At 42.3% G+C, this 19,004-nt stretch overlaps 1 protein-coding gene across 3 annotated transcripts; it reads right to left on the bottom strand.

The window, feature by feature from the left end:
* Window positions 1–647: 647 nt before the first annotated feature.
* LOC143525117 (targeting protein for Xklp2-like) lies at window positions 648–10,451 on the bottom strand. Of its 3 annotated transcripts, none has more exons than XM_077018681.1 (18): window positions 10,304–10,451; window positions 9,843–9,966; window positions 9,503–9,646; window positions 9,221–9,335; window positions 9,008–9,082; window positions 8,386–8,430; window positions 8,109–8,204; window positions 7,910–8,019; window positions 5,934–6,088; window positions 5,479–5,644; window positions 5,135–5,273; window positions 4,718–4,934; window positions 4,502–4,597; window positions 1,993–2,160; window positions 1,748–1,894; window positions 1,525–1,636; window positions 1,081–1,268; window positions 648–873 (listed from the first exon to the last, which is right to left on the bottom strand). In XM_077018681.1, exons 2-18 carry the CDS (start codon window positions 9,949–9,951, stop codon window positions 763–765), a joined length of 2,193 nt encoding a protein of 730 aa, XP_076874796.1. In that variant the 5' UTR covers window positions 9,952–9,966; window positions 10,304–10,451; the 3' UTR covers window positions 648–762. The 3 variants fall into 3 exon arrangements, with proteins under 3 accessions (XP_076874796.1, XP_076874797.1, XP_076874798.1); XM_077018682.1 differs by having other exon boundaries at window positions 1,081–1,247; XM_077018683.1 differs by lacking the exon at window positions 8,386–8,430 and having other exon boundaries at window positions 10,304–10,450.
* Window positions 10,452–19,004: the final 8,553 nt, after the last annotated feature.

Below are 19,004 nucleotides of genomic sequence, written 5' to 3'. Positions count from 1 at the left end.
AAGTCATCTCTTTCAGGGAAGACCCTGCATTTTTCGACATGATAATGCCAGATCACATTCTGCAGCAATCACATCATGGCTATGTAAAAGTATCCACGTACTGAAATGGCCAGCCTGCAGTCCAGATCTTTCACCTATAGAGAACACTTGGTGCATCATAAAGAAGAAGGTGCAACAAAGAAGGCCCAAGACGATTGAACAGTTAGAGGCCTGTATTAGACATGAATGGGATTCCTATTCCATTAATGGGACAAGAGCATTCCTATTTCTAAACTTGAGAACCTGGTCTCCTGTCCCCAGACATCTGTTGAGTGCTGTAAGAAGAACGGAGGATGCCACACAGTGGTAAAAATGGCCTTGAAACAACATTCTTCCCTTAAAATGATATTCTCTCAGTTTAAGCTTTTGATCTGCGATTTGAGTTCTATTCTGAATAAAATTAGATGTTGGCACCTCCGCATCATTACAGGACTGTTTTTATTCACAATTTGTTTAGTGTTCCAACTTTTTTGAAATCCAGTTTATACTACAGTCATTAGTATGCAGTTTAGGACACAGCAAGGGGTGATGCATTGGATTCTGGAAAAAGGTGAAAATCTGAGTGTTGGTGGAAACCCATTCAGATCAACAAATGTATAGAGCGGAACTACACATTTAAGACATTTTATTATGAAAAAGACTTAAAAACAAAGCAATAAACAGCAAAATTTTACAGCAAGATTAAAAAAAGACTGAAGATATTTCTTTTTAGTACTCGTATCCTCACAGGCGGAAGCGGTCAGAGAAGTTGGGAGACTGGGGCACTGTGAGTGTGGCCTCACTGTGCTTCAGCTCAATAGGTTTGTAGCGTCGAACTGGTTGGGCTTTATGCACCTGCACACAGAATCACGAGTTGGTGACAAACCAGCAAAGAGAAACCTTATGCATGTAAACATTTAAATACTGCACGTTTTACTTATGCTTGCAACAGCAAGACACTGACGAAAGGTACGAGTGTAGCTGCTGTGTTTGGAGGGCAGTTCTTCTCCCACCAACACGCTAGGGCCCAGAAACGAAACAGCAATCGTGCAGCAGGTTTACCTGTTCGTGTCGCAGCCGTGCAATCTCCTCCTTCTCCTGCTCTTCACGTTCTCTGACCTGACGCTCCTCCATCTGAACCCTCAGAGTCTCCTTCTCCTTCAAGACTCGCTCAAACTCCATACGATCTGTGGCACGCTTTTCAGTCGCCAGTTGGAAGCCCTCGGGAACTGCAGAATGGGTAGCATTGGCTTGAGACAGCGCCGAAAGAGGTGTAACAAAAATAAATAAAAATGGGACCAAAGAGGGAGGCCAAGTGACATCAGCCGTGAGAGTGGGAAGAGAGCAAAACAGAGGTGAACAGTTGAGAGCTTTCAGTGCATCAACACTAATGTGAAGCACACAGGGCCCAGTGAAGCAGAGGGGATGAAGCAGCACCAGCAGTGGAGGTCAAGACCAGGTCAGCCAGACACTCTTGTGCACGACACACGTGCTGCTGCAACATACCCAAGATAGAACGGTTTTCCTTCTTGGGCACAAAGGGCTCTTTGTGCGTGCTCGTGTTGGGCCGTGCTTTGAAGCAGGCTGCGTCAGCTTGCTGCTTCAGTTCTTCCTTTATCTAAAGGAAACAGGAAGTAAACCACCACATTAAAGCCCAAATGCCAAGACCGGTCCACACAATCTCATACAAGGAGCTGAAGCACAAGTCAAGAGCAGGGAAAAGGCTCACCATCTGCTCCCAGCGCTCACTCTTCACAGACCCACGCTCGTCCACGTTCAGACGGAAAGGAGCCGGTTTGGTTGGCTCGATCACCTTCTTGTCTGGAAGTTTCACCTCATGGAAGTCAGGCAGCGGCCGAGCCTTGAACTTGGGCGCCTGGGAACACAGTGGGAACGAGACATCAGGTTGCGTACATCAAATAGCAGCACAAACCCTCCAAACTAGAGGAGACGTTGTTATTCGAGGCATCATACCTCATGCTTTTGCTCTTCGAGTTTTTTCTCCTTATGGGCTTTGCGCTCCTGTTCACGTTGCTCGAAGGAGAAAGGGCACATCTCGACGGAGCTCTTCACCACAGGCTTAGGGTGAAATGGCAGCAAGTGGGGAACCGGAAGCGCCTTGAGTGGAGCTGGAGGCCTTGCCTGCATATGCACACACAGGCTCAAAGACTGCAGAAGCACCACTACTCCAGTGATCAGGGACACCTCAGAAAGAACTAGGGCTGCACGATTAATCGTATTTTTATCATTATCGCGATGTGAGGTTTCACAATAAACACATCGAAAGAGCCACGATATCTCCTTGAATAACAGCAAACTCAAATTGCATTATCCTCGTTTTTTATACATATACTCGAAATGATTCGAAATAATTTGCTTTTTTAAATCACATTATTTAATGGTTGTTTATTTTCAAAACGCCCAATCTTAACGTCTTCACGTTCCCTCATGTTTTGTCCTGGAATTAACGTAATACAAGAGAACTGTTCAGTCAGACAGCTATTTGTTGTGAAACGAAGTAGTTACAATTTCAAGCATTTTCAAGTACTTTAGCCTAAATTCCAGCACTTTTCAAACCTGAAACACAAAGCAACATTAAAATTGGTCAGGTAAATGTTCATTCCCCTGTATTTGAGGGGTGTTTTTTTTTTTATACTACTAGTAGGGCTGCACGATTAATCGTATTTTTATCGTTATCGCGATGTGAAGTTTCACAATAAACACATCGAAAGAGCCACGATAACTCCTTGAATAACAGCAAACTCAAATTGCGTTATCCTCGTCCAGCAATAGAGGGAGCTATTCGCGCTGCAGACTATGATCACGTGCCGTAAGTAGGCAAGAGGCAGAGTGAGGCAGAGTTGCCAGGTTCTCGGTTTTCATGCCAAATTGGGCTTGTTTGAAAATCCAGCCGTGGGTAAAAATTCTGGGGCCGCGGGGTGCGGTTTTTTTGGGCTACTTTTGAGTTGGGCTACTGCGGAAGTTACAAGTCAACACTAAGAATCGATCGCGATATAATACTTAATTTGTCTCCAGTTCACACTCGCAACACCCCCCCCCCGCCGACAACTTACACTCGCAGATTTTGTGCGGAAAGCTTTTGTAGGACCTGGCAACCCTGGAGTGGGGTGAACACGCTCATCAGACACGCGATTTGGTTTAAGCCTGGTTTACACTTGATGCGGCGCGAGGGTCCGGGGGGCAAAAATAACGTAATCGCGGTGGCTTCGCCCGTGTGCAATTGCCTCGCGCGCTGTCGATTCACGAGGTCGTGCACCTCTCGAATTTTGTAAGTTCGCGCGCGCCGCGTCTCGGCGCAATGAGAACAGTCATGTTTGCAGGGTTCATACACCTATACAAGGTGGAATTCAAGCACTTGTACGTCACTTTCAAGGTCCATTTCAATAATTCCCAGCACGTTATTGAATTAAATATTTATACATATACTCTAAATGATTCGAAATAATTTGCTTTTTTATCACATTATTTAATGGATATTTATTTTCAAAACGCCCAATCTTAACGTCTTCACGTTCTCTCATGTTTCGTCCTGGAATTACAAGAGGCTCGTATTTGTTAACGTAATACAAGAGAATTGTTCAGTCAGACAGATATTTGTTGTGAAACGAAGTAGTTACAATTTCAAGCCTTTTCAAATACTTTAGCCTAAATTCCAGCACTTTTCAAACCTGAAACACAAAGCAACATTAAAATTGGTCAGGTAAAAGTTCATTCCCCTGTATTTGAGGGGTGTTTTTTTTATACTACTAGGCCTACATATCGTTTCGGACAACACTGCAAAGAATGTGACACGGCAAGATTAAACGCTTCCGCCGTTCGCGGAGGTTAACGAGGTGTGCGGAGTCGCTCACTCGTGAAAGTATAAACCTAGATTGAATCTATTGTTGAATAAACCTGCAAAATATTTGGAATTATTCTGGATTCATTACACAGTAAAAAACAAAACAAATTAACGTGCTGCTGTTCAGAGAGACACTACATTTCTGTATTTTAATCTTAATTTATCGTGGTTCACATCGATATCGGGATATCCAACAACGTTATCGCACATCGCAATTCTAGTCCATATCGTGCACCCCTAACTACTAGGCCTACATATCGTTTCGGACAACACTGCAAAGAATGTGACATAGCAAGATTAAACGCTTCCGCCGTTCGCAGAGGTTCACGCGAGGTGTGCGGAGTCGCGCGCTACAGGCACTCGTGAAAGTATAAACCTAGATTGAATCTATTGTTGAATAAACCTGCAAAATATTTGGAACTATTCTGGATTCATTACACAGTAAAAAACAAAACAAATTAACGTGCTGCTGTTCAGAGAGACACCATATTTCTGCATTTTAATCCTAATTTATCGTGGTTCACATCGATATCGGGATATCCAACAAGGTTATCGCACATCGCAATTCTAGTCCATATCGTGCACCCCTAGAAAGAACTATGCAAATCAGCCAAGACGTACCTCCTCCGTCTTGCGTTCTACACGAACACGGTTTTTGAGTGCAAAAGCAGGAGATTCGGGGACAGTAGGATTCAGCACTTTCTTCTCTGGGACACCCTAGTTAAGGCAAAAAGAAGGAGTCAGACATGTAGATGATACCATGGAATCAGCCAGTGGCGCACAACACAGGTGACACCTGGAGATACAGAAGAAACGACAGGGTGAAGAGCAGCTTACCACCACCTCCTCGAGGATACGAGTGGGCAGGGGTCTGGAGTGGAAGGTGTGCTGTTCAGGTTCTTCTGGTTTTTTGCTGGCATGTCTCTCGTGCAGACGTTTCTCCACTTCCAGCTGGAAGGCCTGTGGCTGTGTAACTTCTTTGGGGGCTGGCTTCTTAGGAGCCAGGGCCCCTTCAAGGATTTTCCGGTTAAGCTCCAGAGCTTTAAATTTAAACCTAAAAGGAAAGAAGTTATGGTACAGCCATATGGGACCTTTACATGGATACAATTTCCCAAAATGCACACAAATGTACTTAATTTTATCATCTTTATATCCAGATGAATATAAAAAAACCCCACACCCACCCCACACCCTAAGCCTCTCATGTTGGATGTGGGTGTCAGTGTGTAGATGCCAGACGGCATCACTACATACTGTTGCAGTTTCTCGAGTTCTTCAGCTTCGATCTCAGCCGCACTCTTCACCACGACAGGCCGGCTCCTCTGACGTGTCAGCAGCTGGGGAGTGTGAGGATGGGTGAGCTTCAGCTTCTCACCCTTCACCGGTGACGGTCCTGAGGGCAAAGCAGGAGAAACCCTTAATGTACACCTCAACATGCATCTCAACCCATTTAAAGGATTAAAGAGAAGTCAATGGCCAAGATGATACCACTATTAAATAAAATGTCGCCATTTCCTACAGACACACTAATGACATTGTCCAAATTACCCAACAACCAAAACACCATAACATGAGACAGGGAGAAAGCGGAGCCTGACCTTTCTCCTGCCTCTGCCGACTACGCAGGTGATATCGCCTGGGTGTGCGTTTCTCAAATTGCTCGATCTGCTGGGCCATGGGCACGTAGGTATCAGTCTCCTCTTGCCTTCTCTTGGTGCCAGTAGAGAGGTTGAAGGGCTTGGGGACTGTGGTGCCTTTATGGGCCTTCAGTGTTATAGTAAGACAGAGATATAATATATATAATATATATATATATATATATATATATATATATATATATATATATATAAAGAAAGAAAAAAAGAAGAGAAAAGCTTTGGTCACCCCATCATGTATGAAATAGCTACTTGTATTGATTTGACCCACCACCCCATGAAAAATAAAACAGCTTGCATGAGAAACACTGTTTTGAATAACAGTGGTGGCGATAGACATGGTCCATTCTGTAACGGAACAAAGTGTCAAGATGCGGACATTTCAAGGAGACGCTCACATGTGAGGCAGGGTGCTTGCGAAGCTGGGATGTAAAATCTGCCTCTTTGTGAGACACATCTGGAACGTCGGCATGGTTTTTCAGTCTGCTGTCCGAGCGGAAGTTGAACTCTTTGGGAATGGTGGTGGACAACACGTGCTTCTTTGGAGGCTGACCTTTAAAAGCAACAGTCACCACCTCATTATAATACAAGAACAAAAATTACCCACATCAAGACAGCACTCATCCATAACAGCAGATTAGACTAGAGTAAATCAGCAACTCTAGAATGAACCCCGTCTGTTATCCCTGTTGAAGACGGACCTTCTGGGAGAGCGGGCCAGTGTTGTGTATAGGGCTGCCGCGATCGGTCGATACGGTCTATGACGTTGACGCCGAAAATACGTCGACGCATCGGTTTTGTGTTTTTTTTTTATGTTTATTCATGTTCCATTTTAATTTTTAAAATGAGTCCGTTCAACGAAATGTTTTTGCTCAAAGCGTGACAGAGTCTCCAATCATTGGTCAGCGCCACTCCAAAAAAGTCAGCTGCAGCGGAGCCAAAGGAGCTTCGCAAAAGTCTACAGCAGGGGTCGGCAACCTACGGCATGCCGAGGCATAATCACTGGTACGCGCCATGTTGGACCAGCATCAGCAAAAAATAATAATAAAAATCTCAGATTATTTATTATACTTTCACGAGTGACCGTAGCGCACGACTACGCACACCTTGCGCGAACCTGCGCGAGCAGAGGAGGCGTTTAAACTTGCCGCGTCACAATCTTTGCAGTGTTGTCTGAAACGATATGTGGTAGTATAAAGAAACACCCATCGAAAACAGGGGAAGGAACATTTACCTGACGAATGTTAATGTTGCTTTGTGTTTCAGGTTTGAAAAGCGCTGGAATTTATGCTAAAGTGAGGGCAGCCCTGTTCTTAATCAGAATGTAGTGACTTAATCGTGACTGTCAGTACGCAACATGCAACAAACCCACCCCCCCACCCCCCCCCCCTCCAATTTTATTTGTTGATAGTGGCACACTCATTGACTAGAAATGTTGAAGTTGGCACTCCATGTTTTAAGGGTTGCAGACTCCTGGTCTACAAAGACCAAAAGCATCCAAAGTATGGTGTTACTTGAAATTGGCTGAATAAAAATGGTTAATTGTACACTATGCAAATCTTTATTGGCGTATAATGGCAGCACTAGGGCGATGCATGAACACCTTAAACGGAAGCAAAATCAGCATGGCTGATCTAGAAGATGGGCCACCAGAAAAGGCAATGATTTGGTAGCAGTTGCACAGTCGACTTAAGCACTCTTTTTTGTTTACTATGCTGAAGAGGCCGTTTAATAGTATGAACTTTGTTTAATATAAAAAGCTTGAATTTAATAAAGGAAAATGTGAATTTCAAGTTACATCACTGAATAAGCCCTCTTTATGTTTACTATGCTGGAGAGTAAACTTTTGCACTAACATTTTGCACTATAAAGCTGTTTTACATTTTTTGTTCTGTATTATGTTGTCGGAATATATGTAATTAAAGCTGGGCGTACACAGTATGTTATTTTAAATTGTGTACTCAGCTCCAGCTCAAACTGTACGACTAAATCGCAGGGAGAGTTGGCTCGTGGAGCTGCTTCAACAGTGCGATACTCTCACGAGGAGCGATTTGAATTTCAAACATGTTTGATATTCTTGCGACTCTGCGATTTCTGATCGGGAGTTGGTTGTGAGGTGTGAATCGCTCCTCGTTTACCTGTGTAAACTATACGATGCACGACACTCGGCCCGATCGCGAAAATAGTCACACGAGTGAAAAAGCGGCTGAAAATGGGCCCAGCTTTACAAGAGAGCCAGTTTCTTTGGTTTTTGTTCTGCAGAAAATTAATCGTTTAGACTAGTCAACCAATCGATAAAATAGTCGATAGTTGAATCGATAGAAATAGTCGTTAGTGGCAGCACTAGTTGTGTAGTGCGGTCCGTCATACTCACTGCCTGCCAGAGCAGCTCGGTAGCTAGCCTCGTTCCTCCTCCGGTGCTCAGCAACCTCCTTCTGCAACGCCTCGATGCGCTCCATCTCCTGCTGCTCTGTGCTCTTCTGCCTGCAGGTCACAACACAACTTGGACATGAGCCAAAAAGCAGTGCTACTGAAGCTCAGGCTAGACGACGCATTGCAATGCCATCACTCACTGGTCAACACTGGTAGCTGCTGACCGTCTGGGTTTTTTTATGCTACTCCTGTTAGCAGCACTGTTGCGGCGAGCAGACCTGGGGCCTTTAGAGCTCCTGTTGAAGGAAGACATTATTGTATAGGTATATATTCAAATAAATCTGGAGTACTTTGCTTACACAGTTGATGAAAGACCATTGTCTAAAAGCAGTTTCTCTGTTACTAATGTCACCAGTGATATTCTGTCAAATAAAAAAACCACCAGTTACTGTGAATCAGCTCATTACAAAATTTTACCTTCGCTGGGGCTGGAAAACTGTCTTTTTTGGAGTTGGAACAACCCTACAAGCAGGGAGATGGACCACTGACTCAACAAATGTAGTACTGGTCTTTAAAATCTTAAATGTCTTAGCGCCGCCAGTGCTTGACAAATGTGTGCATAGGGCCACAAATAGGTCGACAAGGTCTAGCACAAGAGGTGACTGTACTATTCCATTAAGGAAAAGTGTTTTTCGGTCAGACTGTTTTTTCTTTTCGTGCTTCACATGACTGGAATTCTCTCCCACCTGAGATAAAAGGGTTAACAGCTGTCGGTCTGTTTTACAGACGACTGAAAGTCTGGTTATTGAGTACATGACATGTAAGCATAATGGTTGATTTTGTTTTATGCTGCATTTTTGTATACATTTTTTTCCTACTTCTTTCTTAATTATTACTACTGTGTATTGTGATGTTCCTTCAGAACATCAACCTGCCCCGGGACAGCAGATGAAAATTTGTCATTTGGCTAAATATGGCGCATTTAGATCATGAAATAATGTTGATTAATGTGTATTGCCCCTGTTTAAATCAAATAAATACAAATACAAACACAAACACTAAGACAGCCAAAATATCTACACCCCCAACAGGTTCTTACCTCCGCTTCTTCTTCACAGGTGGAGTTGAAGGAGGCTGAGGTTGCTGATTTTTGACCACTGGACGCTTTGACACCCTGCAAGATAAGGGTAAAGACTAAATGAGTACAGTTCAATATTGCATAAAGCACTTTACATTTTTTTTAATGGATGCAAATCTGCACTTGTAAGTTACTGCAAAATATAATCTTGCACATTTGGAGGCACACTTGTACCTGCGTGGCTGTGCTGGAACGTTCTTAGGACCCTGACCAGGGCCTGCAGCTGGCTTGCTGGTACCCCATGATGTCACTATGTTAGATGGGGGTTCTGATGGGTGTTCAGTATAACCTGGGACATCAGAGGTGAAGTCAAAGTTGACAGTTAGTGGAACTGAGGTAACTAAAAGGTCAGGACTGTGTAACTGTCCCAAGCCGCCATAAGTCACTATCTTTGAAATGCTGTAAACATGACATTAAATTACATTTTCTACATTAGCTAAGACACCACATGCCCACCTGTGGTTACAGTCTCTACCGTGACCATAGGTGAGACTACAGCTTTGGGCAGATTTTCATTGCGTGTTCCATCAAACGGCTTGGACACCCTCAATGGAGTTGTGAGCTGCTCCAATTCACCATATTTAGGTTCAGCCATCAGATCTAAAGGGAAGAGTCCCTAAAGTTAACCCTAACGGACATCAGCCTAGCCAGACAGATATGACTCTTCAACCCAATGCTAATGGCTTTAGACATTTCTGTGAAAATATGACTCAAGTAAAATATACAATATGTATAGATAAGGGGATACACTTATGGAAACACACAAAACAGCTACAATACTAGTTAACTTGCTTACCAAACCACTGATCAGCATCATCTTCATGATCCAAGGCGAAATTCATTACATGAGATGGAGCATCGTACGCATAAGGATCAGAAGATTCTCCTTGCTGCTGCACGTCCATCTTCCAAGTCTGAAACTTTAGTTAACAAATATTAGCTCCGTTAGTTACATAGTACCGCTAGTCTGTGGTTAGAAATTAGCCTGGCACTAGTTAGTACGCTATCTTAATGTCAGTAACATCATAGTCGGTTAATCTTACTTATGTTAGAATTATTTCCAAAAGGCTATGAAAGGCTCTAAATAGGCTAACCTAACAACCGAAAGCGTTAACGCTAACGTTAACAACGCTAAATAAGAGTTAGCGAGAGTTAGCTAACTAACGATAGTCAGGAAAATATACCCTAGGACAATTTAAAATGTGACAAAAATACATCACACAACGTATAAAAATACATTTTGTAAGCTCTGCTTACCTCTCAAAGTGGTCACTCTTATTCTAGCCAGAAATCAAACACGAGAAAAATAGATATTACGCCTCCACGAACGAGTCCAAAACTTACAAACTGTCCAAAGCAGAAAAAAAAAATGTTTGAATATCAGCGCCGTTGGTCTCGCGTTTAAAAAGCAGCCAATCGCAACGACGATAAAGACGTACTCGGTTTCCTATTGGCCAATACGTATAAAATGACGATATCTCACGTGATCAACTTTTACGTACTTCCGGGCATTTAAACGTATCAGAAGTCATTAGAATGCTTCTTGAAATAATTCAAAGGCTGCTGATTATTATGATAACAGTATATTTTTGTATATCTATCAATTAAATATATATATTTATATATTACACTATATTGTATTATATTTGATAACAAGGGGGGAGTAGAAGAATTTTTTAATCAATACGGAATTTAACTGGGAGCCAATGCAGGGCTGATAGAACTGGCCTGTTATGATCAAATTTTCTAGCTCTAGTCAGAACTCTGGCTATGGCATTTTGAACTTTTTGAAGTTTATTTAGATTCCTATATGAGCATCCGGACAGTAATGAGTTACAGTAGTCTAATCTGGAGCTAACAAGGCGTGTATCAATTTTTCTGCATCATGCTGTGATAATGCATTTCTTAACTTGGCAATGTTGCGGAGATGTTGAAAAGCTATCCTAGTAGTATTATCTATGTATTTATCAAATGATAGGTCGGAGTCGAGTATGACGCCTAGGTTTTTGGCTACTGCGCCAGATGTAATGGGGTAGTCTGCGAGATTAAGCATTAGATCTGGTATTTTCTGTTTTGAGGCCATAGGGCCCAGGAGGAGAACTTCTGTTTTGTCCCTATTAAGTTGGAGAAAGTTTAGCAACATCCAGCATTTAACATCTCTTACGCAGGCCAATATATTTCCTAAACTGAGTTTGTCATCAGGTTTGGCTGATATGTAAAGTTGAGTGTCATATGCATAGCAGTGAAAGTTGACACCATGTTTGTTTATAACTATGCCCAATGGTAGCATATATAATGTAAATAATAGTGATCCTAAGATGGAGCCTTGCGGGACTTCATATTTCACTTTCGTGTGTTTGGACGGAATATTATTGGGCTCTACAAACTGATAGCGATTAGTTAATTCAGTGGTTCCCAAAGTGGGGGGCGCGCCCCCTAGGTGGGGCGCGGAGCTATTGCAGGGGGGGCGCGGAGCTTGAAAGTAAAACGTGCACATGTGTCAATATTAGGGATGCACCGATTCCGATATTAATATCTGAAAAAATTCTAGATCGGGTATCGGGGACAATGTGACCGATCCATAAAAACAGATCTATTCACTCTAATTATATGCTTGTATTGCTTGCTTTTCGGAGTTAGTTCAACCCTAATACTCGCGCTGGTGGTATTCCACTTAGTCCGTTTATTTGCTGGTTGACCAAAATAAACCTGGGCTCCAGCAATACTTCACTGTTCATACATGAACTGGTGAGTTGTCCAAAGCTCATTTAATGCGTTACTTACAGAAATAAATTAAAGAGCAGTGGTCTGACTCGGTCTACGGCGGAAAGCTAAAAAAACAATATTCCATACGCACGCTCAACTCGCTCCCTTAAAGAGACAGTACACATATTTCTGGCCGTTACATGCTTTGTGCTCTGCGTGATGTCTGCGCTTGCAAACTAGCCGCATATGTATTGCTGTTTCTCTTATTTCATCTCCTTATTTATTTTAAATTACATTTAGAATTCTTGAACCATTTAAAATGTTTCTTGCAGGTAATTTTTTTCATGTTTGACCAAAGTTGTGAACCTATTGTTTTTGTAAGTTTTCAACACATCCCTAGTCAATATGGGGGGGGGGGGGTGTAGGGGGGGCGCAAAAATATTCTCATCTACTAAAGGGGGGCACGGCAGAAAAAGTTTGGGAACCACTGAGTTAATTAAACCATGAAAGTGCTATGCCTGAGATTCCAACCCAGCTTTCTGACTGTTCTAGCAATATCCTGTGATCTATTGTGTCAAAAGCTGTACTAAGATCCAGAAGCACTACCAGAGATACATAGCCTTGATCTGAGGCAAGAAGGAGATAATTTGTTACTTTAACTAGGGCTGTTTCAGTACTGTGGTGGGGCCTAAATCCAGATTGGAACTTTTCAAATATGTGATTCCTATGCAGATATGAGCATATTTGCTGGGCTACAACTTTTTCTATGACCTTGGATATAAATTATGTTTTCTAATTGGGTCTATAATTAGATCAAGATTTTGTTTCTTGATCAGAGGTCTAATGACTGCTAATTTATAGGATTTGGGCATGTGACCTATTGTAATGGATGAGTTAACTACCTTTAGGAGTGTTACGACCACTGCTGGTCGTTGCATTGCTGGTATCTGACGCTACAGGTCCAGACGTGTCTCTCCTCCAACCATGTCACTCTCCCTCTTCCTGGTTGTTGTGGATTGGTTGTTCTCCGCCCAAGACCCACAGTCCTGCATTTAAAAGACCGACAAATCAGCAAGACGAGGAGATCTTTCTCCATATTGCTGTTTGGTGGGATTTGGTAGCGTTCGATTGTGTGGTTGGTTTTCTGGTTTCTTTGACTTTGAATTATTTCGTCCCTGAACTTGAGTCTGGATTTGCCCCTTTTGGTCTTGGTAGCTGATGGATATAATTTATGTGTATATGTATATAAATAGTGTGTAAGTGTAAATATCTGTGTAAATAATCTTGCTTGTTAATTCGGTCCAGACGGGAAGAAAGGACACGACGCTCTTTTGGTTATACCGTTCTCTTTGTTTTGTTATAGGTAGTTAGGGTAGGTTATTGTCATTTACTTTCATTTCTTTAAAAACGTGTCCTGGAGTTACATCCCTTGGCCATAATTTGAATAAATATCAATCATTTTCATCATATCTATCACAGTCTCTCTTTCATAATATACTCATTCTCTGTTAGGGCTATAGCCTAGAGTAGTCGTAACAAGAGGTTCAGTCACAACTGGTAATACCTCTTTTAGTAATTTTGAGGGAACCGAGTCTAGTATGCAAGTAGTAAAATTTAATGATGAAATTATTTTCCCCAATTCTGATTGTGGGAGTGCATGAAAAGCTTCAAGTGTTTATCCTAATGTAAAATTTAGTTCAATATCAACCACACCAGATGACAGACCAGTTGGATTTCCTATGAAAGGTTTTATATTTTATTCCAGGGTTTATGTCATTTCATTCACATCAAACAAACTGATGATAACTTGATAGAAGTGCATGAGATTTCTCTATATCAAATCAATAAAGACATTAGGTTTCCTGCAATCTGAGGTTCAATGCCTGCTTGATTTTTTTGTTTGAAGTTTGGAAATAGTACTAAAAAGAAATCTAATATTGTTTTTATTATTCTCAATCAGTGAGACCAAGTATGCGGAGCGTGCTTTAGTGAGTGCCCGTTTGTATCCAAGGCTATCCTTCCAGGCACAGTGGAATACTTCTAGCTTAGTAGATTGTCATTTCCGCTCTAACACTTTACGTGCTAAAGTCTGAGGGGAGAAGAGACACAATCCCTGCCTAAGAGACCAGGCTTGCCCTCGAAAATTTAATAATCATCAATATAGCCCAGCTGATTTTCGGCGCATCACTTGGACATCTAGCGGTTTAACGCCTGCTGTATTGCTCATCGCCGCGCCGCATTGGGATGGGACCAGAGCAGATTAGTCATGGGTACGCCTCCTTACGCCCTGGTATCGCCCCAGAAGAGCTAGAAGAGGTGGCTGGGGAGAGGGAAACCTGGGCCTCTTTGCTTAGGCTACTGCCCCCTCAACCCACACCTGGATAAGTGGATGAAAATGGATGGATGGATGGGTACTCAGGTTACATTGTACATAAAGATGACTTGGTGGTTGCATAAGGCTTGCACATACACCTTTATGCAGTGGTGTATGTTTCATTTAACCTGTTTCACTGTGGGACGGGGGGGGGGGGGGGGGGGTGAGCACCACTCACATAGTTTTGTATGTTAGTCTGGAATTATTGGGTGGGGACATGTACTCTTACGCCTTTATAATAGGATTCAAGAAGCTGAGAATGTGTAGTCATTTCTTTGCAGAGAATACATTCATTTATTAGGTTGTTTTTATAATTGTACCAAATTAATTCTAAAACTACATTGGAAAAGGCATTTTATTCAATTGAAATTATTTAATAAAATGTGTACATCAACAAATATCTCATGCACTTACATCACATCATCATCACTGTTCGTTTGATGTGAATAAAATGACAAACCCTGGAATAAAATGAATAATATGAAATGGTTATTCTCAAATTTGAACTAAAAAGACCTTCATAGTGGTTTGTTGTGACACCAAACACACGTTTATATAAAAAAAAAAAAAAAAAAAAAAAAAACCCCACTCTGGAAACACTCGTAAATGTAAGAATATTCTTAAGGAGGAGGTTACCAAGCACTTGGTCACAAACATTTTGCGAAACGCACTGCAGAGCATTGGGCAAACTGGGGCCCGATTGTTAATGATCGTAGGTGTGCTAGGCACCTATAACATGTTTAGCTTCTAACAAATAATGACAATGAGCTGACATTTCACCTTTCTCGGCAAACACTGAAAGAAGGCATACAAATCCACTAGACTGGAGTTCATTTGGAAATGTATTAGTTGCTATTTCATAAACTGTCATTCAAAACAATCCTACACATTCAAATAAAAGCATGGATTAAAATGACATATTGAGGTTTAAAAGTATTCAGTATGATTTGAAAATATTTTTCATACAATTAGTGTGAATGCTATATTAAAATGAAAACTACAGTACAAATTTAAATTACAATACAGCAAGCCTAGCTCCTGACATGCCACAACTGCTTTGCAAGGAATTCTCAAATCTCTTAAATGGATGATGATGCATTTTATTTAATGGCGCCTTTCTAGCACCCAAGGACACCGTACAATAAAAGACAATCATAAAATTAGACAAAGGAAATAAACATTAAAGATAAAACTAAATTAAATAAAATATTCCAATCAAGACAGGGGAAGTTTTATAAAGAAAATGCAATTTTAAACAGATGAGTTTTGAGTCTGGATTTAAATTCTGTGAGTGAGTCTGTATTCCGGAGTGCAGGTGGTAGGGAGTTCCAGAGTCGGGGAGCAGAGCGGCTGAATGCTCTGCTCCCCATAATGACAAGACGAGCAGAGGGTACAGTTAACTGTATGGAAGGATCTGAGAGTACGGGAAGGAGTGGTGACTTGAAGTAGATCTGACAGATATGAAGGAGAAAGATTGTGGATCACCTTAAATGTAAGCAGAAGAATTTTGTAATCTGAGCGGAACTTGATGGGTAACCAGTGTAGCTGTTGTAAAACAGGAGTGATGGGGTGCGTGGAGGGGGTTCTGGTGATAATTCGGGCAGCTGCATTCTGGACTAGTTGGATTTTATGGAGGGATTTGTTGGGGAGGCCGGAGAGAAGAGAGTTGCAGTAGTCCAGACGGGAAGTGACAAGACTTAATAAGAATGGCAGTGGTATGGGGGGTAAGCGAGGGGCAGAGGCGGTTAATATTACGAAGGTGGAAATAAGCAGACCGAGTTATGTTATTGATGTGCGATTGAAATGATGTTAACTTTGGATAGTGATGCTTTTGTACCTATGAGAAGAACCTCAGTTTTATCACTGTTTAGTTTAAGGAAATTTGTAGTAAACCAGGATTTTATTTCTGCCAAGCAGTCTGTGAGGGTGGAAGTCTGGAGGCTGGGGGACGGTTTACTGGAGATGTAGAGCTGGGTGTCATCCGCATAGCAATGAAAACTGATATTATATTTACGGAAGATATTGCCAAGGGGAAGGAGGTAGATAATGAAAAGAAGGGGGCCCAGGACAGAGCCCTGGGGCACACCTGATGTAACGGAGGAAGGCTGGGATATGTACGATTTAACTTGGATGACCTAAGTGCGGCCCGAGAGGTAAGATTTAAACCATTTGAGTACGATATGACGTAAACCGATGGAATATAACCTATTGAGAAGGGTGGTGTGACAAATGGTATCAAAGGCCGCACTCAGGTCGAGAAGGATGAGAATGGTAACTAGTCCAGAATCAGCTGCCATAAGGAGGTCGTTAGTAATTTTAAGAGCAGCTGTCTCTACACTATGAAGAGGGCGGAAAGCAGACTGGAACTGTTCATACAAGTTATTATAAGTTAGGTGGGAGTGAAGTTGAGCAGCTACAGTTTTTTCCAGAATTTTGGATATGAAAGGAAGATTTGAGATAGGACGCAAGTTATTGAAGTTAGTTGGGTCGGCACCAGGTTTTTTGAGTATTGGGGTTATTACAGCGGATTTGAGGGAAGGAGGAAACGTTCCAGTCATAAGAGAAGAATTAATTATGTTAGAGATTAGAGAAATCAGAGAAGGGATACAAGCTTTGATGAGTACTGTAGGAAGGGGATCCAATTGACAGGTGGATGACTTGGCCTTGTGGATTAGGTCAGAAATCTCTACATAAGTGGGAAGATAAAAAGACGAAAAACAGAGTTACAGAAATCAGCTGAGTGAACACTGAGAAAAAGAGAATCAGGAGCTTGGTTAATATTTTTGATGGGTTAAGACGGTAACCTGTGTAGTGAGGGATATGATAATCCAATGTTCCTGAAGATGTTCTAGCACCCTCTAGAGACAATCATAAAACAAAATAAAAAGACAACAAAAATCAGACTGCAGCAATAAATTATGAGGAATTTTTTTTTTTACAGGGTTCTACATCTTCTGAATCATGACCTGGAATTTACCTGTGGATGGAAGAAATAGTATGAACAGACAGCACAATCTGAGCAATTAGTGCAGGTTTCCAGTAGCCTGATGAGACAATTCATTCCATAAGCTACACCAGCCCCTGCATAGGACAGAACACCCCTGCTATACTGTGTGTCAGGGGTTTTTATCAGTTGTTCACATTATTATTATTATTATATTATTATTATATTATTATTATTATTATTATTATTATTATTATTATTATTATTATTATTATTATTATAGGGCAGTCATGGCCTGGTGATAGGGAGCTGGTCTTGTGACCGGAGGGTTGTGGGTTCGATTCCCAGACCTGAGGCCATGACTGAGGTGCCCTTGAGCAAGGCACCTAACCCCAACTGCTCCCCGGGTGCTGGGCTAGGGCTGCCCACCACTCTGGGGACATGTGATCCACAGCCCCCTAGTAATCACTAGTGTGTGTGTGTTCTAACTGCACAGATGGGTTAAGACGGTAACCTGTGTAGTGAGGGATATGATAATCCAATGTTCCTGAAGATGTTCTAGCACCCTCTAGAGAGAACTTGGTGAATTTCTTAAGATTACTGGTAGAACAGTTTCAGTGACGTTATACATTTTCACTCCGAGGTTGGACAACGCTCCTCTCACCAGACCACAGGGAAACGCCAAATACTACCAAGACAGCAACCAATACAAACCACCAGGTGACGTGAAATCACAGTGACTAAATTTCAGTTAAAACACATCTAACAAAATTTGCTGCTTTAAGGGTTAAACTACACTATTCAATCTTGGGTCTACTAACCCATGACCATGAACAGATTCTGGTGCTAATCTGAGATGTACATACATATGTACCTTGGGGGCATTCTCCACTTGTGAGGAAGTGAGGACTAGTAGCAAATTTTTAACAATTCGCTACTAGTCCTCACAAGCGGTCAGAGAAGTTGGGAGATTGGGGCAAGGTGAGCGTGGCCTCACTGTGCTTCAGCTCAACAGGTTTGTAGCGTTGACAGTGGCGGAGCTAGACTTTTTTTCAAGGGGTGACCAAAGCTTTATCAGAGGGGTCCACGGGGTTTGTCGACGGCTGTGGGTGGGTGGCGAGTGTAAGATCTCGACGGGTGTGTGTGTGTGTGTAAGTTGTCGACAGTGGTGGAGAGTGTAAAATGGACACAAATTAAATATTATGTCGCGATCGACTGGTCGCCAGTGGTTAAAGTTACCATTTCCAGTGGGGTGGCATAGGCCCCCCCTGCCCCCCCCTTTGGCTCCGCCACTGAGCGTTGAACTGGTTGGGCTTTATGCACCTGCACACAGGATCATGAGTTGGTGACAAACCAGCAAAGAGAAACCTTACGCATGTAAACATTTAAATACTGCACGTTTTACTGATGCTTGTAACAGCAAGACACTGACGAAAGGTGCAAGTTTACCTGCTGGGTTTGGAGGGCAGTTCTTCTCGCACCAACACGCTAGCGTCCAGCGACGAAGCAGTAATCGTGTAGCAGGTTTACCTGCTCGTGTCACATCCGGGCAATCTCCTCCTTCTCTTCACATTCTCGGACCTGACGCTCCTCCATCTGAACCCGCCTGGTTTATACTTGACGCGTCGCGAACGGCGAAAATGACGTAATCGCCGTGGCTTCGCCCGTGCGCGAGGGCCTCGCGCGCTGTCGATTCAGGAGGTCATGCGCCTCTCGAACTTTGTAATTTCGCGCACGCCGCGCCTCAGCGCAATGAACAAAGTCATGTTTGCAGGGTTTATAAGGTGGAATTCAAGGACTTGTACGTCACTTTCAAGGTCCATTTCAATATTTCCCAGCATATTAAACCTAATTAAAAGGTAAATATTTATACATACACTCAAAATAATTAGCTTTTAATCACATTATTTAATGATGGTTTATTTTCAAAACGC

Source organism: Brachyhypopomus gauderio, chromosome 10, assembly GCF_052324685.1.
Source record: "Brachyhypopomus gauderio isolate BG-103 chromosome 10, BGAUD_0.2, whole genome shotgun sequence".
NCBI classification, from domain to species: Eukaryota; Metazoa; Chordata; class Actinopteri; order Gymnotiformes; family Hypopomidae; genus Brachyhypopomus; species Brachyhypopomus gauderio.
This window is presented reverse-complemented; position numbering and strand designations above follow the sequence as displayed.